At 48.0% G+C, this 18,676-nt stretch overlaps 1 protein-coding gene across 1 annotated transcript in view; it reads right to left on the bottom strand.

Moving 5' to 3' along the window:
* Nucleotides 1-11,936, bottom strand: part of PBK (PDZ binding kinase) — a 34,369-nt gene extending 22,433 nt beyond the window's left edge. Inside the window, exons 1-2 of the mRNA XM_080676677.1 lie at nt 11,760-11,936; nt 159-236 (exon numbers count right to left, since the gene is read on the bottom strand). Of these exons, the coding sequence (XP_080532803.1) occupies nt 159-216 (58 nt within the window). The 5' untranslated portion in view covers nt 217-236; nt 11,760-11,936. The remainder of the gene's footprint in view (nt 1-158; nt 237-11,759) is intronic.
* Between the last annotated feature and the right edge of the window lie 6,740 nt (nt 11,937-18,676).

Raw genomic sequence — 18,676 nt, 5'->3', positions numbered from 1 at the left:
GATGACCATGTCCTGGCCTATAAAGTAAGTCTAATTTGTTAAGATCAACATTATAAAGAAGACTTATTCTAAAATTGTGGATGGTAATTAAAGCATCAAACTACAGTTCTAATAACAATAACAATAAAAAAAAGGTTTTACTAGTATACCTATCTTACCAGATTTTCTTTTTTCAGGTAATTTGCTTGGTGTCTTAAAATTATTGATTTCTTCCATTGTAATAATCACTCTAGGTCCTATGATAAAAATAAATTGAAAGTTATATTGCAGTTATAAAGAGCACAACTCCATTAAGAAAAACCTCCTATACTAGCTCTCATTTTATCATATGAACCATTAAATTTGAGAACTGAAAAAGACCATGAAAAATATCTAGTCCAGAGCCTCCCTTCTCCAGCACAGCCAGCACGGGAGCCTCTTAGACACCTGGACCATGGACCCCAGGGAATGCTCCTGCTTCTCTGGAGGAATATGCATCTGTGGAGACAACTACAAATGCACAGCTTGCAACTGTAAAACATGTTGAAAAAGCTACTGCTCCCCCGCCCCCCCCTCCCCTCGCATGTGTGCCTAGGGCTGCATCTGCAAAGAAGGCTACAGCAAGTTTAGCTGCTGCCATTGTAATGCAACTGTTGTGCTGAGGGTGTGGCCTGGGAAGCTTCTATACAGTGCATTAGTTGAGAAGTTGAGATGATTGTGCTTTTTTTTTTTTAAAAAAAAAAATATATTCTATTGATTCTTTACAGAGAGGAAGGGAGAAGGATAGAGTTAGAAACATCAATGAGAGAAACACCGATCAGCTGCCTCCTGCACACCCCCCACCGGGGATGTGCCCGCAACCAAGGCACATGCCCCTGACCGGAATCGAACCTGGGACCCTTCAGTCCGCAGGCCGACGCTCTATCCACTGAGCCAAACCGGTTTTGGCTGATTGTGCTTTTTATATATTTGCCCCAATGAGGTGTTGGTGACATTCACGTATTGCTTGGAGCAATAAAGTTTTCACTCATGGTAAAAAATATTTTTAAAAAAAGAAAGAAAAAAAAGAAAACTATCTAGTCCAATTTTATTTACATGAGAAATGAGAAAACTGAAACCCAGACAGGTACAATACTTACCCAAGGCCATACTATTAGTGAAAGATATTTTCCATTGTCTTTTTTTTTTTTTTTTTGGTGCTTACAAACATTCATAGTTTATTATTTTCTTTTTTTAATTTTATTTTATTGTTTAAAGTGTTACAAATATTAGATATATATCTCCTTTTGTTGTCTTTTTTATATATAGTTTTTTTTTTTTTTTCCCCAGAGAGGGAGAGAAACACTGATGAGGGAGACACATCCATCAGCTGCTTCATGTGTAAGGCCGTGAAGACCCCCGGGAGGTCCCTTGGCAGAGCGACGACCCCAAATCAAACGCCGAACTCGAGTCTCGATGCAAAAGCAAGAGGTTTCTTTATTCAAGCGCGGCGCAGGGACTCACAGGCAACAGCTCTAACAAGAGGCTGCTGACTGGAGCCCCGAGCCAGGGTGGGCTACAGACTTTTAAAGGCAAAAACCACACGCAGGTGGGAGGCAAGATAGGTTGTTTACGCAAGATAGATTGTTACAGAAACTTTTTTTTTTTTAAATATATTTTATTGATTTTTTTTACAGAGAGAAAGGAAGAGGGATAGAGAGTTAGAAACATCGATGAGAGAAACATCGATCAGCTGCCTCCTGCACACCTCCTTCTGGGGATGTGCCCACAACCAAGTTACATGCCCTCGACCGGAATCGAACCTGGGACCCTTCAGTCCGCAGGCTGACGCTCTATCCACTGAGCCAAACCGGTTTTGGCTGTTACAGAAACTTTAACAGAAACCATAACTTTAACAGAAACCAGAAGCTAGGAGGTTGTTTACTGATAAGCGCTGAGGGGGAGGTCAGCATGCTCTTTTCTGGGAACAGAGCTGTGCCTGCTTACTCTTATCTATTCCTGCCTCCCAGAACAGCCTCCGGGGCGCCTGCTCTGAGAGTGCATTCTTTCATTCCCCCCTTTTCGTTTTTGGGGAGTTCCAATCCTGGGACTACAGACCCTCATTTTGAGAAAGCGGTTGGTATCTCTGTTGGAGTACCATTACCTGGACTGCACTTATTCTATCCCGGATAAAAGCCACTAACCTGTTAAGGATGCAGGGGCTAAAAGTCAGGAGCATCAAAAGAATTATTAGGGGCCCCACCAAGGTGGATATCAGGGTGGTGAACCAGGGGGAACGATTATACCAGCCTTCAAACCATCCCTGGTTAGTCTCCCGTTCTCGTCGCCGGGTCTCAAGTCTCTCTCTAAGTTTGGACATTGAGTCTTTTATAATCCCAGAATGGTCCGCATAGAAACAACACTGTTCCCTCAAAGCGGCACAGAGTCCCCCCTCCTTCAGGAACAGGAGGTCCAATCCCCTCCTATTTTGTAAAACTACCTCAGATAGAGAAGTTAGGGATTCTTCGAGTTTGGTGATGGACTGTTCTATAGCCTTGAGATCCTCATCTATGGCCATACGTAGTTCCTCAGTGTAGCGAGGAGCTTGGACAAGGGCTGTTGCCCCTGTCCCGACCCCCGCGGCTACCCCTAAACCTAACATTACTGCCAGAGTAAGTGAGATCGGTTCTCTTCTATACCGGCGAGGCTGCAAGTCAAACTCATCCTCGAAGGAGGTAGCCTGGTGGTACAGGACTCTGGGAATTATTTGGACTAGGACACAATAATCCTGAGAGCTGTTAAAGACTAAAGTAGATATACAGGGAGTCAGTCCTTTGTTACAGGCCCACCATCCCCCTGGAGGGGGGACTAAGAGGAAGTTAGTAGAAGTCTGAGGGCTCTCTAGGGTTTGGTTGCAGAGCTGCTTTCGGTCTTCCGGGACTTTTCCTAGGCATGTACCTTGCCCGGAGACTTCCGTCAGGGTCAGTTTGCCATGGGCTCCCCAGCTGCAAAAAGTATGGTTAGTAGAGTTGCTGAAATTACCGAGAAAGGCAACTCCGTCATAGTAAGGTGGTCCGGAGGCTAAACATAGCCAGCAGGAGACCGTCAGAGAGGGGTTGGAAGAGTTTAGAAGGCTAAAAGTCCCTTGGATGATCCCGAGTAGTCTTTGGCTAGTATTCAGGACGGGGGGGTGGTGGAATGCAGGGATTTGTTTCCTGCGGGAGCAGAGGGGGGAATATGCTCCCCCTCTCCCAGGGATTCAAGGGCATGCTGCTCGGGGAGGACAACATTGGGCCCTACTACCGTTGGGGCAAAGGATTCAACCTGAAGCCTGACAGTGAATGACAGACCTGGGTCTAGCATGGTAGGGCCTTGATAGATACGCACTCCCCAGGACCGTCCCGCCACCCATAGGTTGGTGTTCCGCCCCGCCGGGAGGAAGGTAATGTTCAGGGGATTGCACCACCCAGATACTGAGCACGTATTGGGTCCCTGCGAACGGTTCCTTTGTACCCAAAGGAGGTCCCATGAATCAGAGGGGCGCCAGAGCCACCAAGCGTCTCCAGATGTTTCACACCCCCAATTATAACAATAATAATGCTCTGCCCCCCCACAGTTCCGCTGCCCCCGGGGGCATGCATAAATAGGGGTCCTTCGTAGTCTCTCACGACGCCCTCCTGCACTGCACCCTATTGGGGCTGTGGGTTCCCCCCATACTCCTGGAGACCGGGAGTCCCTTATTGACTTGTCTGGGATATCCCAATAGTCTGAGCCCGCTACCAGTGCACAGATGTCTGGGGTGAGAGTAGGCCACCAAGTTCCAGGGACCTCAACTTGGGTGGTGCTCCATACTACTTCTCCTGCCTGGGAGAGGACTTGCCATGTGAGTTTCTTTGGGGCATGGGGGTTGCTACTATTACTTATCGGCAGGCTTAGCAGGAGGAGCAGACTGACGGCGAACGCGGAGCTTGAGGGGGTGATCAGTCTTTTCCACTGTCCATTCATGGTCCTGCGGGGGTGCCCGTTTGGCGTGCGAAGCATGGACCCAGGCGGCGATGCCGTCTACTTTAAGTGCCGTCGGAGTTGTCAGCAGAACCAGGTAAGGTCCCTTCCACCTCGGCTCGAGATTGGCAGTGCGGTGGCGCCGGACGTAGACAAAGTCTCCAACCTGGAACGGGTGCGGCACCTGAAGCTCCCCTGGCTGGTAGAGGGCAGCCAAGGGAGTCCACACTTCCTTCTGGACAGTCTCTAGCGCCTTTAACCTGGCAAGTAGGGATTGAGGGGTGTGAGAATCAGTTTTAATCGACCAGGGGTCTGCAGCCAGGGGCGGTGGGGCCCCGAACAGAATCTCGAACGGGGTTACTCCAAAGGGACCAGGAGTGTTTCGTACACGGAACAGGGCAAAGGGAAGGAGGACTGTCCAGTCTGTCACGCCAGTCTCTATAGACAATTTTGTTATGGCCTCTTTTAATGTTCTATTCATCCTTTCTACCTGTCCTGAGCTCTGGGGCCTATATGAGCAATGTAACTTCCAATCTGCCCCCAGTATCCTGGCCATTTCCTGACTTACCTGGGCAACGAAGGCTGGTCCGTTGTCTGACCCAATTACCTTTGGTACTCCAAACCGGGGGAAGATGTCCTCTAAGATCTTCTTGGCCACCACGGTTGCGGTCTCTTTCTTAGTGGGGAAGGCCTCTACCCAGCCTGAAAAGGTATCTACAAAGACTAGGAGGTATTTATAGCCATATCGGGCCACCTTTACCTCTGTGAAGTCCACTTCCCAGTAGCTTCTTGGGCGGTCGCCCCCGAGTCTCTGCCCAGGTGGGAGTCGGGAAGGGTGTGAGTTCACCAGTTGGCACGCTTTGCACCGACTAACCACCCTTTCTGCGAGACAAGTGAGCCCTTTGACGAAGTATCCGGAGGCCTGACAGGTAGTGCAGAGGTGCTTTGCTCCCAAATGTGTGAGCCGGTGTAGCTGTTTAAGATAGGCTCTGGCGGCTTCCTCAGGTATTACTATCTTCCCTTCTACCGTCCTCCAAATTCCTTGCTCGTCCCTTATATATTTCTCTGGCCTTTTAATCAGTTCTTCCTCCTCTTCCTGGGAATATTTGGGAAGTTCCGGCAGGCTCATAGGGGCTTCAACTAGAGCTAGAATATTTAGTCCTAGGGCCGCTCGTTTAGCCTCTGTATCCGCCCTCCGGTTTCCTTCTGCTACATCTGAGGTCCCTCTTTGGTGGCCAGGGCAGTGGATAATAGCTACTTCCTGGGGGGCATGTATGGCCTCCAGAAGGGCAAGGATTTCTTGCTTATTTTTAATTTCCTTTCCTGCTGAGGTAAGAAGGCCTCTTTGGCGGTATATGGCCCCATGGACATGAGCGGTAGCAAAGGCATATCGGCTGTCAGTGTAAATGTTAATTCTTTTTCCTTCTGCTAGTTTGAGGGCCTGGGTGAGAGCTATCAATTCAGCTCTCTGGGCAGAAGTCCCTTCTGGTAAACCACTGGCCCATACTACTTGATCTTTACTGACCACGGCTGCTCCTGCCACCCTTTTACCTTCGAGGATGTAGCTGCTGCCGTCCGTGAACCAGGTGAGCTGGGCGCTGGGTAAAGGTGAGTCCTGGAGGTCCCTCCGGGGCCCAGTTTCCTCTGCCAGTATCTCGTGGCACGAATGGAGCACCTCCTCCCCGACGGGGCTCGCTTCAGGCAGTAGAGTCGCCGGGTTTAGAGTCACTGGTGCCCCAAAGAGGACTCGGTCTTCACTCAGGAGGAGGCTCTGGTAGTGGGTCATCCTCGCATTGGACATCCACCGGTCTGGTGGTTGTCGGATGATGCTCTCCAGGGTGTGAGGTGCCACTACGGTCAGCTTCTGCCCCAAGGTGAGCTTGTCCTTTACCAGTAGAGCTGTGGCCGCTATGGCCCTTAGGCAAGCTGGCCATCCTCTTGCCACCGTATCTAGTCTCTTTGACAGGTAAGCTACCGGTCTTCTCCATAGTCCTAAAGCCTGAGTCAGGACCCCCCGGGCGATCCCCTTCCTCTAGTCTATGTAGAGGGTGAAGGGTTTAGAGACGTCCGGCAGGGCCAGAGCCGGGGCTGACAGGAGAGCTCTCTTAATATTGTCAAAAGCCTTCTGTTGGGCCTCTCCCCATTCGAATGGACTCCCCTGCTTGGTTAGGGGATAGAGTGGTTCAGCCATCGTTGCAAAACCAGGAATCCAGAGACGGCAAAACCCCGCGGTCCCTAGGAACTCGCGTATCTGTCGGGGGGTCTGAGGTCTTGGGATTTGGGTGACCGTACTCTTGCGTGCCTCTGTGAGCCACCTCTGTCCTCCTTCTAGGGCATACCCTAGATAAGTCACCCTCCGCTGACAGATCTGAGCTTTCTTTGCCGATGCCCGGTACCCCAAGCGAGAGAGTTCTAAGAGTAGGGCCCCGGTACCTGTTTGGCAGTCTTCTTCCGTGGCTCTGGCCAGGAGGAGGTCATCCACGTACTGGAGGAGGGTGATCTGAGGGTGCTTGGCACGGAAGGGCGCCAAGTCCTGGTGAAGAGCCTCATCAAAAATGGTGGGAGAATTTTTGAACCCCTGTGGGAGGCGAGTCCAAGTTAATTGTCCTGTGGTCCCCGTGTCTGGGTCCCTCCACTCGAACGCGAAGATACCCTGGCTAGCAGGGTGTAACCGGAGGCAGAAGAAAGCGTCTTTTAAATCCAGGACTGTGTACCAGGTATGGGACGGTGGTATTGAACTCAGGAGGTTGTAGGGGTTGGGGACTGTAGGGTGAATGTCCTGCACCCTCTTATTGACCTCCCTCAGATCCTGAACTGGTCGATAGTCATTAGTACCTGGTTTCTTCACCGGGAGGAGTGGAGTGTTCCATGGTGAACGGCACTTGACCAGGACTCCCAGTTTTAAGAGGCGCTGGATATGGGGCTTAATCCCTTCCCAGGCTGTCCTTGCCATGGGGTATTGCCTTACTGCTATCGGGGAAGCGGAGGACTTGAGCTCTACCACTGGAGGCTGCCTATCAGCTAGGCCCATTCCAGCTGTCTCTGCCCATGCTCCCGGGTACTGATGAAGCCATTCGGTTGCCATCCCCCCTGTTTGTAACCCTGTTTCAAAGAGCCGATGTTCATCCTCTAGGCGGAGGGTCAAGAGGGTGGCAGTTTCTGTCTCGCCCTGGGTTACAACAGGGCCTCGGGGAGTGAAGGTGATTTGGGCCCCCATCTTGGTTAATAAGTCTCTTCCCAACAGAGGAGCAGGGCATTCAGGTGTCACAAGGAAAGAGTGGGTGACTTTCCCGGATCCTAAGTCTAAGGTCCGGTCAGTAGTCCAAGGGTACTGTTCATTGCCGGTGGCCCCAATCACCCAGGATGTTTTCTTAGAAATTGGCCCTAGTGGCCTCTTTAAAACTGAATATTGAGCTCCCGTATCTACTAAGAAGTTGACCGGCTTCCCCTCCACTTGGATAGTTACCCTGGGCTCAGGGAAGGGTTCCGAGCCCCGTCCCCTTCAGTCACTGTCCTCATGAAGTGCCAGTACTTGCTTTGCTGCCTTATCTGGTTTCTTAGGGCATTCCCGCTTCCAGTGCCCCTTCTCTTTGCAGTAGGCACACTGATCCTTGTCCAGCGGTGGTCTGTTGCCCAGGTTCCCTGACTGCCTCCTCTTTTCCCTCGTCAGTGGTCTGCTTTCTCCTACCACTGCGGCCAGGATACGTGTTAAGTTCTTCTCCTGTCTCTTTTCCCTTTTATCCTCTCTCTCTTCCCTCTCTCTCTCTTTCCTCTGTTCTTTCTCCTCTTCTGTTTCCCTCTTATGATAAACCTTTTCTGCCTCCTTAACTAGATCCTGGAGGGTATAATCCTGTAACCCTTCAATCCGCTGAAGTTTCCTTTTTATGTCTAGAGCGGACTGACCTATAAAAGCCATAGCCACTGAAGCCCTCTGTCCTTCCGATGCGGGGTCAAACGGGGTATATCTCCTAAACGCCTCCATTAACCGCTCGAGGAAGACAGAGGGGGGTTCAGCTGGTCCCTGAAGGACCTCTCTCTTACCTTAGCCAAATTGGTGGGCCGGCGCGCTGCCCCCCGGAGGCCAGCCACTAGAGTCTGGCGGTAGACTGTCAGCCGCTCCCTACCTTCTGCCGTGTTGAAATCCCAGTCCGGTCGGGCAAGGGGAAAGGCAGCGTCCATCAGGTGGGGGAATTGGGTAGGTCACCCGTCGGGACCGGGGGCATTCTTTCGGGCCTCTAGAAGGATTCTTTCCCTCTCTTCAGTAGTGAAGAGGGTCTGGAGCAGCTGTTGACAATCGTCCCAGGTGGGCTGCTGAGAGAACATAAGGGACTCCACCAGCCCCGTCAACTTCTGGGGATCCTCTGAAAAAGGAGGATGGTTAGTTTTCCAGTTATAGAGGTCAGCAGAGGAGAAAGGCCAATACTGAAGGGGCTGAAGCAGTGCCGGTCCCCCATCGTCCGACGGGGGAGGCGGAGGTCCGTATGCTCGGAGGGGACACGCAATGGTGGAGTCCGGGGAAGGGGGCAGTCCCCTTCGGCTTCGGGTGCCCTGAGCCGGTCCCTCAGCAGGGGGAGGAGCGGGAGCAGAGGGGACCGCCAGCCCTGGGTCCCTTCGCAGAGACGGCTGGAGGGAGGGAGGATAAGGCGGCGGAGAATCGAGAAGGAGGAGGTCGGCCTGAGGGTCGACCAGCGGCTTCTTGGTCGGCTCCTGTGGGGGAGACTGGACAGTTAGAACCCGCGAGGCGTTCCGGGGCAACCAGGGTCGGACCCACGGGGGAGGATTTTGCACGAGATCCTGCCAAACGACGATGTAGGGCTGCTGGTCGGGGTGCGACCCGGGTCCGGGCTGAAAAACAGTGTCTTTTACTGCAAAAATAACGGAAAGATCAAAAGTGCCCTCTGGTGGCCACCCGACATTGAGCCGAGGCCATTCAGAGGAGCAGAAAGTCTGCCAAGGTCCTTTTTTAACATTTACAGAGAGATCAAAACCTCGTCCCCGCACGTCCTTCCAGTTAGTGAGAGTCAGAGACAAAGGTGTACTCTTTCCCTGTCCCATTCCGTCCGTGTCAGGATGAAAAGAGAGAAGCAAACAAAAAGAGACAATAATGAACAAGACACTTAGACAAAGGGCCCAACGAGACTGAAACAATAACCTGATATAACCAGACGGACGGACACCCGTCCTACAGATTGCCCGGCCGGACTTTGACTCGCCCGTCGCCGGACACCCGACGACGACCAATTTTACTTGGTCGTCTCCTGAATCTGGGGCGTCCCCCAGTTTGACAGTTTTTCTGACCGAACCCTAATCGGCCAGAGGAGCCCTCTCCTCACGGAGAGAACAACCTGTCTTTACCAGTACCAGAAACCAGAACCAGAAATCTTGAAACAGTTAACAGACGAACCAGTCAACAGACAACAAGACGAAATCTTTTCGGGGGCCCCCTTACCTCCAAGGTCGGTTCTGACGCTTGAGGGGTGGTCGCTCTTTCCCGGCCAACGCACCAAATGTAAGGCCGTGAAGACCCCCGGGAGGTCCCTTGGCAGAGCGACGACCCCAAATCAAACGCCGAACTCGAGTCTCGATGCAAAAGCAAGAGGTTTCTTTATTCAAGCGCAGCGCAGGGACTCACAGGCAACAGCTCTAACAAGAGGCTGCTGACTGGAGCCCCAAGCCAGGGTGGGCTACAGACTTTTAAAGGCAAAAACCACACGCAGGTGGGAGGCAAGATAGGTTGTTTACGCAAGATAGATTGTTACAGAAACTTTAACAGAAACCATAACTTTAACAGAAACCAGAAGCTAGGAGGTTGTTTACTGATAAGCGCTGAGGGGGAGGTCAGCATGCTCTTTTCTGGGAACAGAGCTGTGCCTGCTTACTCTTATCTATTCCTGCCTCCCAGAACAGCCTCCGGGGCGCCTGCTCTGAGAGTGCATTCTTTCACATGCACTACTCCTACTAGGGATTGAGCTCACAACCCAATCAAACCCAGCAGAGAGAAAGAAACATGGATGTGTCTCATTTGTGACACATTGCCTCCTGCACAAGGCGGGGGCCAGAATTGAGCATGCAACCGAGGCATGTGCCCTTGATCAGAATTGAACCTGAGTCCCTTCATTCCCCAGGCCAACACTCTACCCACTGAGCCAAATCAACTAGGGCGTTTTTTGTCTTAATTAAACATATATGAACTTGGTTTTAAAAAAATCACCACTACAAAAAAGTAAAGAGTAATCTCCTTCTCACACTTCCTGAAAGTAGTTAACAGGTCTTTCATACCCTTTAAAGAAATTGTCTATGCAAACAGTATTTATAGTAGCCCAAAAAAGGGAACAGAAACATCCATCAGATGATGAATAAATAGGTAATTCCATTTACACGAAATGCCTAGAATAGGCAAATCGAGACAAAAATAGATTAGCAGCTGCCAGGGGGTTAGGAGGAAGGGAGGAAGTGGGTGTGGAGATTCTTTTTGGGGTGGTGAAAATGTTCTAAATTAGGTAGTGGTTTAATATATTGAACAATAGCACTGAGTATATCCCTGAATTATATACTTTCAAGGGATGAATTTTATGCTACGTGAATTATATCTCAATAAGCTATTATAAAAATCGTCTATGCAAATAAAATGTACATACTGCACATACATGCGAGTTAATCTGAGCTTTTTATTTCTTCCATAACGTATTTCTTAAAGAATCTTTTTTACAAAATTAATTTTTCTTTTTAAAAAAGTGAGGTTTCATATTATTAGTTACTTACTGTACAACAAATTGTGCCTACACGTCTAAAGCTCATTTGATTTGTCTATAAAAAATATTTGGTTTAATTTTTTGTAGAGCCCTTAATAAACAGCACCTTTAAAAACGCTGTGCCAAGGAAAAAGAAATCATCTCAAAGGCCCAGCTTTAACTTCCTATTAAATAATTAGTTCGTTCATTTTTTTAAAGGTAGCTACATTCACCACTGTCTTTCGAGTCCCTTTTCATTAACTTGGAAGCCACCATACGGCTAAAAAAATTCATAGATACCACTGGCAAAGCTAAAGTGTAGACAGCCAATAGACGCAACACAGAGGGGAAAGGCGGAATGCAAACCAAAGGGGAAGTTCTGATCAGATGTTATTTCTAAGGTCCTGTACACTGTGCACCCGCAGTAGGATTCCTGGGAATAGAGGCACAGATTGTTTATGCCCTAACCTAGGAGTTTATGGAGAGCTGGTGGTTTAAATCCTTCTTCCACCTTCGCAGTCAGCTCGCCATTAATTGAGGGATTCAAAGTAGGGAACTGTGCTTCACACTTCTTTCTCAGACTCCATCCCCCTCCATTCCCGCCACAAACCCTTCACCGGTTCTAACCTCCCTTAAGCGTTGAAATTGAGACGACCGTTTCCACCGGGCATAAGGCCTGGTGTTGGGATCTGGTGCCCCACTAACACCGGCCTGAAGCCGGGGGCCTCCCCTCGAGCCCTCCGAAACGCCACTACAGCTTCCTGAACAGAGGTTCCCCAATCTGTCCAACCAACGTATTCTCCCACGGAGCTTCCATCAAAAGTACAGATCGCCAGGCTTCGCTTTGAGAAAGAACAACTTCTTTCACGAAACCCCCATCCTACCCCGTGATTCAGATGCGCACTCGAGTTTGGGTCGCAAAGATGAATCCTAAGATAATTCCCAGTTTAACGCCTAATTTCCAACGTCTTCAACTTTCCTGCTAGGCCGCGAGCCGTTACAAAAGCAAACGCTCGACCCCGCACCCAGGCCCGCGCGCGGCCAGGGACCGAGGAAAGCCCCCCTTACCCGGGCGCGCGGCGCGGCGGCCACACTCCAGGCAGAAGAGGAGCCGGCTGACGAGAGCTCCAGGCCAAGGCTATCTCCAAAACTGGTCCCGAGGGGCCGCCAACAAGACCCCACAATTACTTCAGCGTCTCGCCGGCCAAGCACAACTTCCGCTACAGAAGTGCCTGGAACCCGCCGGGCTTTCAAAAACGCGCGCACTTCCTCAGCGACGGCCGCGAACTACGGAGTGGCGCGAAGGACAAAACTCGTCGTGTCCGTCCTTCTTTTCGATCTTTGTACTGATTCCATTTTACCACCAAATAGAGATCCTTTAAGATAAATGGAAGAGAAATGTAGGGAAGGACAAACTGCTTTTTATATCCAATGCCAGCCCTTCAGAGGGACAACTCTGGCTTAATAGACTATATATGCCTGTATTTAAGGCTGAAATTCTTCCCCAAGTACAAATACTCTCAGAATGTTTAATGATTATTGTGTAATTTTTATTAACTAAAAGCGCATTAGCATAGAGTAGCAATCATTTTTGGCTGAGAAGAAACATAGATATTTAGAAATTCTGCTAACTTGTAATAACCACATTCAGTTCAACATGTGTTCATTTATTCAACAAATATTTATAGAGCACCTGTTGCAGGTGTGTATTGAGTGCCCACCGCATAGGAAATACTGTAGTAGTTAATGCAAGAGACAGACCGGTGATTAAGTCACAGAACTTAGGAGGAGAATAGACTCTGCTGGGTAGAGGGTGGGGAAATGTCTCAAGAACAGAAACACACACACACTTCATAATACAACCTACACACTTCATATTGATACGGGATTTTTGGACTAGAACACACGGTGTTCCCCTGGGCAGGATGGCTTCCCCGATTCTTTGTCCGTCAGAGTCGAACAATGAAACCACGGACAGAAGATGCTCTAACAAAAGTGGAAATTTATTGAAGAACAAGCACAGACTCCCACGTGGGGAAGGGGAAAGAATCTCACAACACAGACTCCCACATGGGAAGAGGGACAGAGTCCCTCCCAGTTCCTTTTAACCTGGTTTATAAAGGCTGCAGTTTTTGTGCCACGATATCCCCTCTGATTGTCCACCATTCCCTTAATTTGGTCACTATAGTAACTCCTGAGCTCAAAGGTCAAACCTCACTTGGGACATGTGAGACCCTCCTTCTTCATTGTTCTACTATTCCCTCTGGGCTTTCTTCCTTCTTCTTTATTTTGTAAACTAGAGGCCCAGTGGGGAGCTAGTGGAAGAACCTTCCAAGTAGAGGGAAAGGCAACTGCAAAGGCATTGAAGTGTTGGGGGACTGAGAAGAAGGTAGGGTGGCTGGACATAGTGGGGAGTGGGTGAAAGTGACCCAGGATGAGGCTGGAGAGTCAGTGTCCTCTTGGTGCAATAAGAAGCCATTGAAGAATTTAAACCAGAGAATGATACGGTCTGGTTTTTAGTTTAGGGTAACACTCTGGCTGGAACATAAAAAGAAAACAACAAAAAATACTGTCATGCCTTTTCAACAAATGATGCTGGAGCAATTGGACATCCATAGGCAAAAGAAGGAGGAAGGGAAGGATGAAGAGGAGGAGGGGGGAGGGGGAGAGTGAAGGGGGAGGAGGAGAAAAAAATCTTTACTTAAACTTACCTTATACAAAAATTAACTCAAAATATAACATCATCTTCATCTAGATATATACCCAAATGACATATACATAGGTGCACCAAAAACCATGCACATAATTGATTATAGCAGCATCATCTATAGCAGCCACTCTGGTAAACCACCCCAATGTCCATTATCAGCAGAAAGGCTACATAAATGGTGATAGATTTATACAGTGGAATCCTACGCAGCAGTGTCACTTTGTGCACCAAGTGGGATTAACCTTACAATGTGGAGCAAAGAAGCTAGACACAAAACTATAATGTTGCATAATTCTATGTATATAAAGCTCATAAATAGGCAAAAACAACTGTAGTGTTTGGAGGAGGGGGGTCTATTTAAATGGCAAAAAAAAAAAATTTAGAAATCTACCAAAGTGATGTCCATAAAAATCAGGTTTGTTGTCACTTAGGACAGTGGTTCTCAACGTTTCTAATGCCGCGACCCTTTAATACAGTTCCTCATGTTGTGGTGACCCCCAACCATAAAATTATTTCGTTGCTACTTCATAACTGTAATTTTGCTACTGTTAATGAATCGTAATGTAAATATCTGTGTTTTCCGATGGTCTTAGGCTCTACAGCAGTGGTTCTCAACCTGTGGGTCGACTGCTGCTGTAGAGCCTAAGACCATCGGAAAACACAGATATTTACATTACGATTCATAACAGTAGCAAAATTACAGTTATGAAGTAGCAACGAAAATAATTTTATGGTTGGGGGGTCACCACAACATGAGGAACTGTATTAAAGGGTCGCAGCATTGGAAAGGTTGAGAACCACTGACTTAGGAGAAATGGAGCAGGAAGCGATTGGGAGGAGGCTGAGAAGGGCTCCTGGAGTGCTCATTGTCTAGCTCTCAACCTGAGGGATGCTACATGAGGGTTTGCTTTGATAAATCATTGAGCTGAACACTTTGTTTTGAGTGATTTCTGTATTTTCGTTACATTTTATAATAACTAAGCTTATTTATTAAAAGTAAAGGCAGGAGAAGAAAGTATGCAATGAAACTGCACCTGAGAAGTTTAGTGACTTGTACAGTGAACATGGTGAATGGGCTCTGGTTGTGAATTTGATTTTGCCAATGAGAGATACTTGGTGCAATTTGGAAGTCAGAAGTCAGGTGGAACCACCTTCCTGCCCCTTCACCTATGTCCCCTGGCAGGCAGAGTTGTGTGGAGGGTTTGGGAGTTTCTATAGCTGGGTTCTAGTACCTAGTTACTCACTTTGTGGGTGTTGAAAGACATTTAAGTGGCAGTGATGGTCTCTTGACTCCTGGATCACAGCTATAGTGTATATCCTTGGACCTGACATTTTCAGGCTTAGACTCCTGCCTGGCAATGGACTCAGATATATAATCTTCATAAAAGGACGAGAGAGAGAGTGAATAATACAGTCCACCACAGTATCCTAGAAATGTTCATAACTATGTAATAAAGCTCATCATGGCAAACAACAGAAAAAACATGGATTCAAATGTAAAATATAAAGCATAGCATTTTAAGAGAAAAAAGTAAAACAAACTATAAAACTTTTTGAAAAAATGTAAAACATAAAACTATAAAAGTTTTAGAAACAGACTGGAGCTTTTTGGGGAGAAACTTCAGAACCGAGGGCTAGGTGAAGAGTTCATAGACTCGACACTACAAGCATGCTCCATAAAAAGAAAAATGGATAAACTGAACTTCATCACCATGAAAAACTGTTCTGCAAAAGAACCTGTGAAGAGGGTGAAAAGACAAGCTCTAGACAGGAAGGAACTATTTGTGAGCCATATATCTACAAAGGATTTGTATCTAGACTATTACATAAAAAACTCAAAATTCAACAACAGAGAAAACAAACAATCCAGCCAGAAAATGGGCAAAAGACATTGTAATAGGCTGCATGATGGCCCCCATAGACATCAGGTTCTAATCCTTGGAATCTGTAAATGTCAGCTCATTTGGAAATAGAGTCCTTGCAGATGGGATTAAGATAAAGGATATTGAGATGGGGAGATTATCCTGGATGATCTGGTGAGCCCTAAATGCAACCACAGGTGTCCTTCTAAGAGATTTGATACAGACACACAAAGGAAAAGGCGATGCAAAGATGAGCTGAGAGAGATTTGAAGATACTGGCCTTGAAGATATAGCCCATGGACACAAACCAAAGGATGCTGGCAGTCATTAGAAACTGGAAAAGGCAAAGAATACATCATCCCCTAGTCTCCTCACTCACACTCTTCATTCCATATACTTTCAAACATCTGTTAAAGCTTGCTGCTGCCTCTCAAACAATGTGACTATCATTTTTGCCCTTTCCACTTAATTTCACAAAGAAACCACCTTTAGCCTAATTTTTGTCATCCTCTTCATGGGTGCACCTAAGTGAGGTAGAGACATAGTAAAACATTGGGAAAACATAACATCCTAATATATAAAAAGCCAGGGGCCATCACGACCGAAACAACCAAACACAGGCTGCGTGGGGCAACAAGGCTGGCAGGGGGGATAGTGAGGGACGACCAAACAACTGAACAGCAGGCTCCATGGGGCGACCAGGCCAGCGGGGGGAGGGGCAGCTGGGGGCGACCAGGCCGGCAGGGGGGGCAGTTAGGGGCGATCAGGCAGGTAGGCAGGTGAACAGTTAGGAGCCAGCAGTCCCAGATTGTGAGAGGGATGTCCGACTGTCAGTTTAGGTCCAATACCCGGGATTGGGCCTAAACCAGCAGTTGGACATCCCCTGAGGGGTCCCGGATTGGAGAGGGTGCAGGCTGGGCTGAAGGGACCACCCCCCCATGCATAAATTTCATGCACCAGACCTCTAGTCTATATATATAAAAGCCTAAGCGACCATTACAACCGAATGACCAGAATGACTGGAACAACCAGTCGACCAGTCGCTATGATGTACACTGACCACCAAGGGGCAGATGCTCAATGCAGGAGCTGCCCTGTGGTGGTCAGTGCGCTCCCACAACCAACCTCCCACAGCCAGCCAACCTCCCCTGGTCCGTCCCCCCATCCAACAGGCCCCATCTTGCAGGCCCCATCCAGCGTCTGGCAGGCCCCGGCCGGCCTGGCCTCGATCAGGACTGGGTGAGGCAGACCCGATAGGCCCTGATCGCTTGCCAGGCCTAGGGACCCCATCCATGCACAAATTTTGTGCACTGGGCCTCCAGTCTTATTATAATTTAATTACTTTTAGTGTCATACTGCTCCTTCCTCCCTAGGGACAGTTTAGATGGATGGTGGGCATGCGATAGAAACCAGAAAACAGGAATGGGAACATCGGTGAACTCTAACAGGTACTCTGCTTGCCTGGAGCAGTTTCCTAATGCTGGGGGTCTGGGAGGAGGGAAGTGCAGCCTTGGAGCGAAGCAGGAGCTGGGAAGCTCTCCACACAGCTGCCTATTAGGAAGGCTGAACTCCACCAGTCTTTACTCATCATCCTCAATGGCTAAAGATTTCCACTTGCCCCTCTCTGACTTTTCCTACCTCCCAACAAGAAGAGAAATTGTGCTGGTGCTGGGAACATGGGGTTTGAAAAACAAGAAGTCTTTGGAAAATGTGCTGGGATCTGAGTGGCCTGTAATTGATGAGTTCCTTCCTCCACTGTGGTCCAGCGAGCTGAGAAGATGTGACAGGGAATTCTAACCCTCCCTCAGGGAAGACGCCTACTTAATGCCTCTACAAAGATGAGTATTCCATCCTCTATGATTGTGTAAGACTCCTGGGCTGGCTCAACATCTGGCCACAATTTCAGTACCCTGGCCTTGTTTTTGCTCCACAACATTCTTTGCTTTCTAATCCAGCCGGAAAACATTTTCTTGGTTCTCAACTGCTTAGGGTGAATCAATATAATGAATAATAGGAAAGGGTTTTTTTTTTTTTAATGTTTTTATTGAGTTTTTTAGAGAGAGAGAGAGGATGGGAGAGGGATAGAGAGGTAAAAACATGGATGGGGAGAAACATCATCAATGGGCTGCCTCCTGCCTGCTGCCTACTGAGGATGGAGCCTGCAACCCAGGCATGTGCCCTGACCGGGAATTAAATCACTGACCTCTTGATTCATGGGTCAATGCAGAACTACTGAGCCAGAAAAGGTTTTTGATGGTTTACCTTTGAATTACTTAATACTCACTTGGAATGTATAGGAAGGCCAGGGGACTGAGTGGCAATGACAGTCATATTTCCTGAATGCTGTTGGAAATGATCCTGCCAGTTAGGAACAGCATCTACTGAACAGATATGTAAGGGGAAATGAACAAGATATCCTCAAGGCATATGACATTCATAGATTCAGGCCCTTTTCTCCAAGAGGTAGTTCAATGGGATGCTGGTTGGGCTGTACACTCATCACCATATATTGAAATGCATGAAGCGTAAGCCCAGAGCTTGTTAACACCAGACCACCTTTAACCAGAGATAACTTTTTCAGCAACATGATACATTCAGTTTTAAAAAAAAAGATATTTTATTGAATTTTACAGAGAGAAAGAGAAAGGGATAGAGAGTTAGAAATATCAATGAGAGAGAAACATTGATCAGCTGCCTCCTGCACACCCCCTATTAGGGATCAAACCCACAACCAAGGTACATGCCCTTGACCGGAATCGAACCCGGAACTCTTCTTCAGTCTGTGGGCCGATGCTCTATCCACTGAGCCAAACTGGTTAGGGATACATCCAGTTTTTTGAATAATTGCTCTCCAGGCACCCTAAGGAGCTAGGTGGATAGCAGAAGGGAGTCCCCCCACCTCCTGCTTTAAGGGCCCAATACCTATGGCCCTTCACGTACCTATTAGTATTAGTAAATTCAGCAATCGTGAATCTAAGAATATTCCTAAGCTAGGTATGCAGCTTATTAGAAATGACTGCTAAAATGAATGGGAGATAGATTAGCTTGATAGATTTAAATGTAAATCTCAACTAAATGGACTTTGATGAGACTCTTCCCTGTGTGTGGGAAGGACTGCACTTTAAAAAAAAAAATTGCTCTTGAAGACTCCCAAAGTGGGTGAACTCAGTCACTTCTTCCCTCCCTCTCTTATTCATTCATTTATTCATTGAACAATGATCCTGAGCCAGGGATGAAGGTTAAACAAATGAAAAGATGTACATATAAACCAGCTCGCTTTCAGGGAGCATACAGACTAGTTAACAAACTGATACAATGCCATATGGTGAGTAGATAAGGAGAACCTGACTGTGCTTGAGGTGTGAAAAGGTTTCACTGACCTGGTCTTCATGGATGAGAAGTTTGCCCGACCA

Source organism: Plecotus auritus (assembly GCF_963455305.1).
Source record: "Plecotus auritus genome assembly, chromosome: 6".
In the NCBI taxonomy this organism is placed as follows: Eukaryota; Metazoa; Chordata; class Mammalia; order Chiroptera; family Vespertilionidae; genus Plecotus; species Plecotus auritus.
This window is presented reverse-complemented; position numbering and strand designations above follow the sequence as displayed.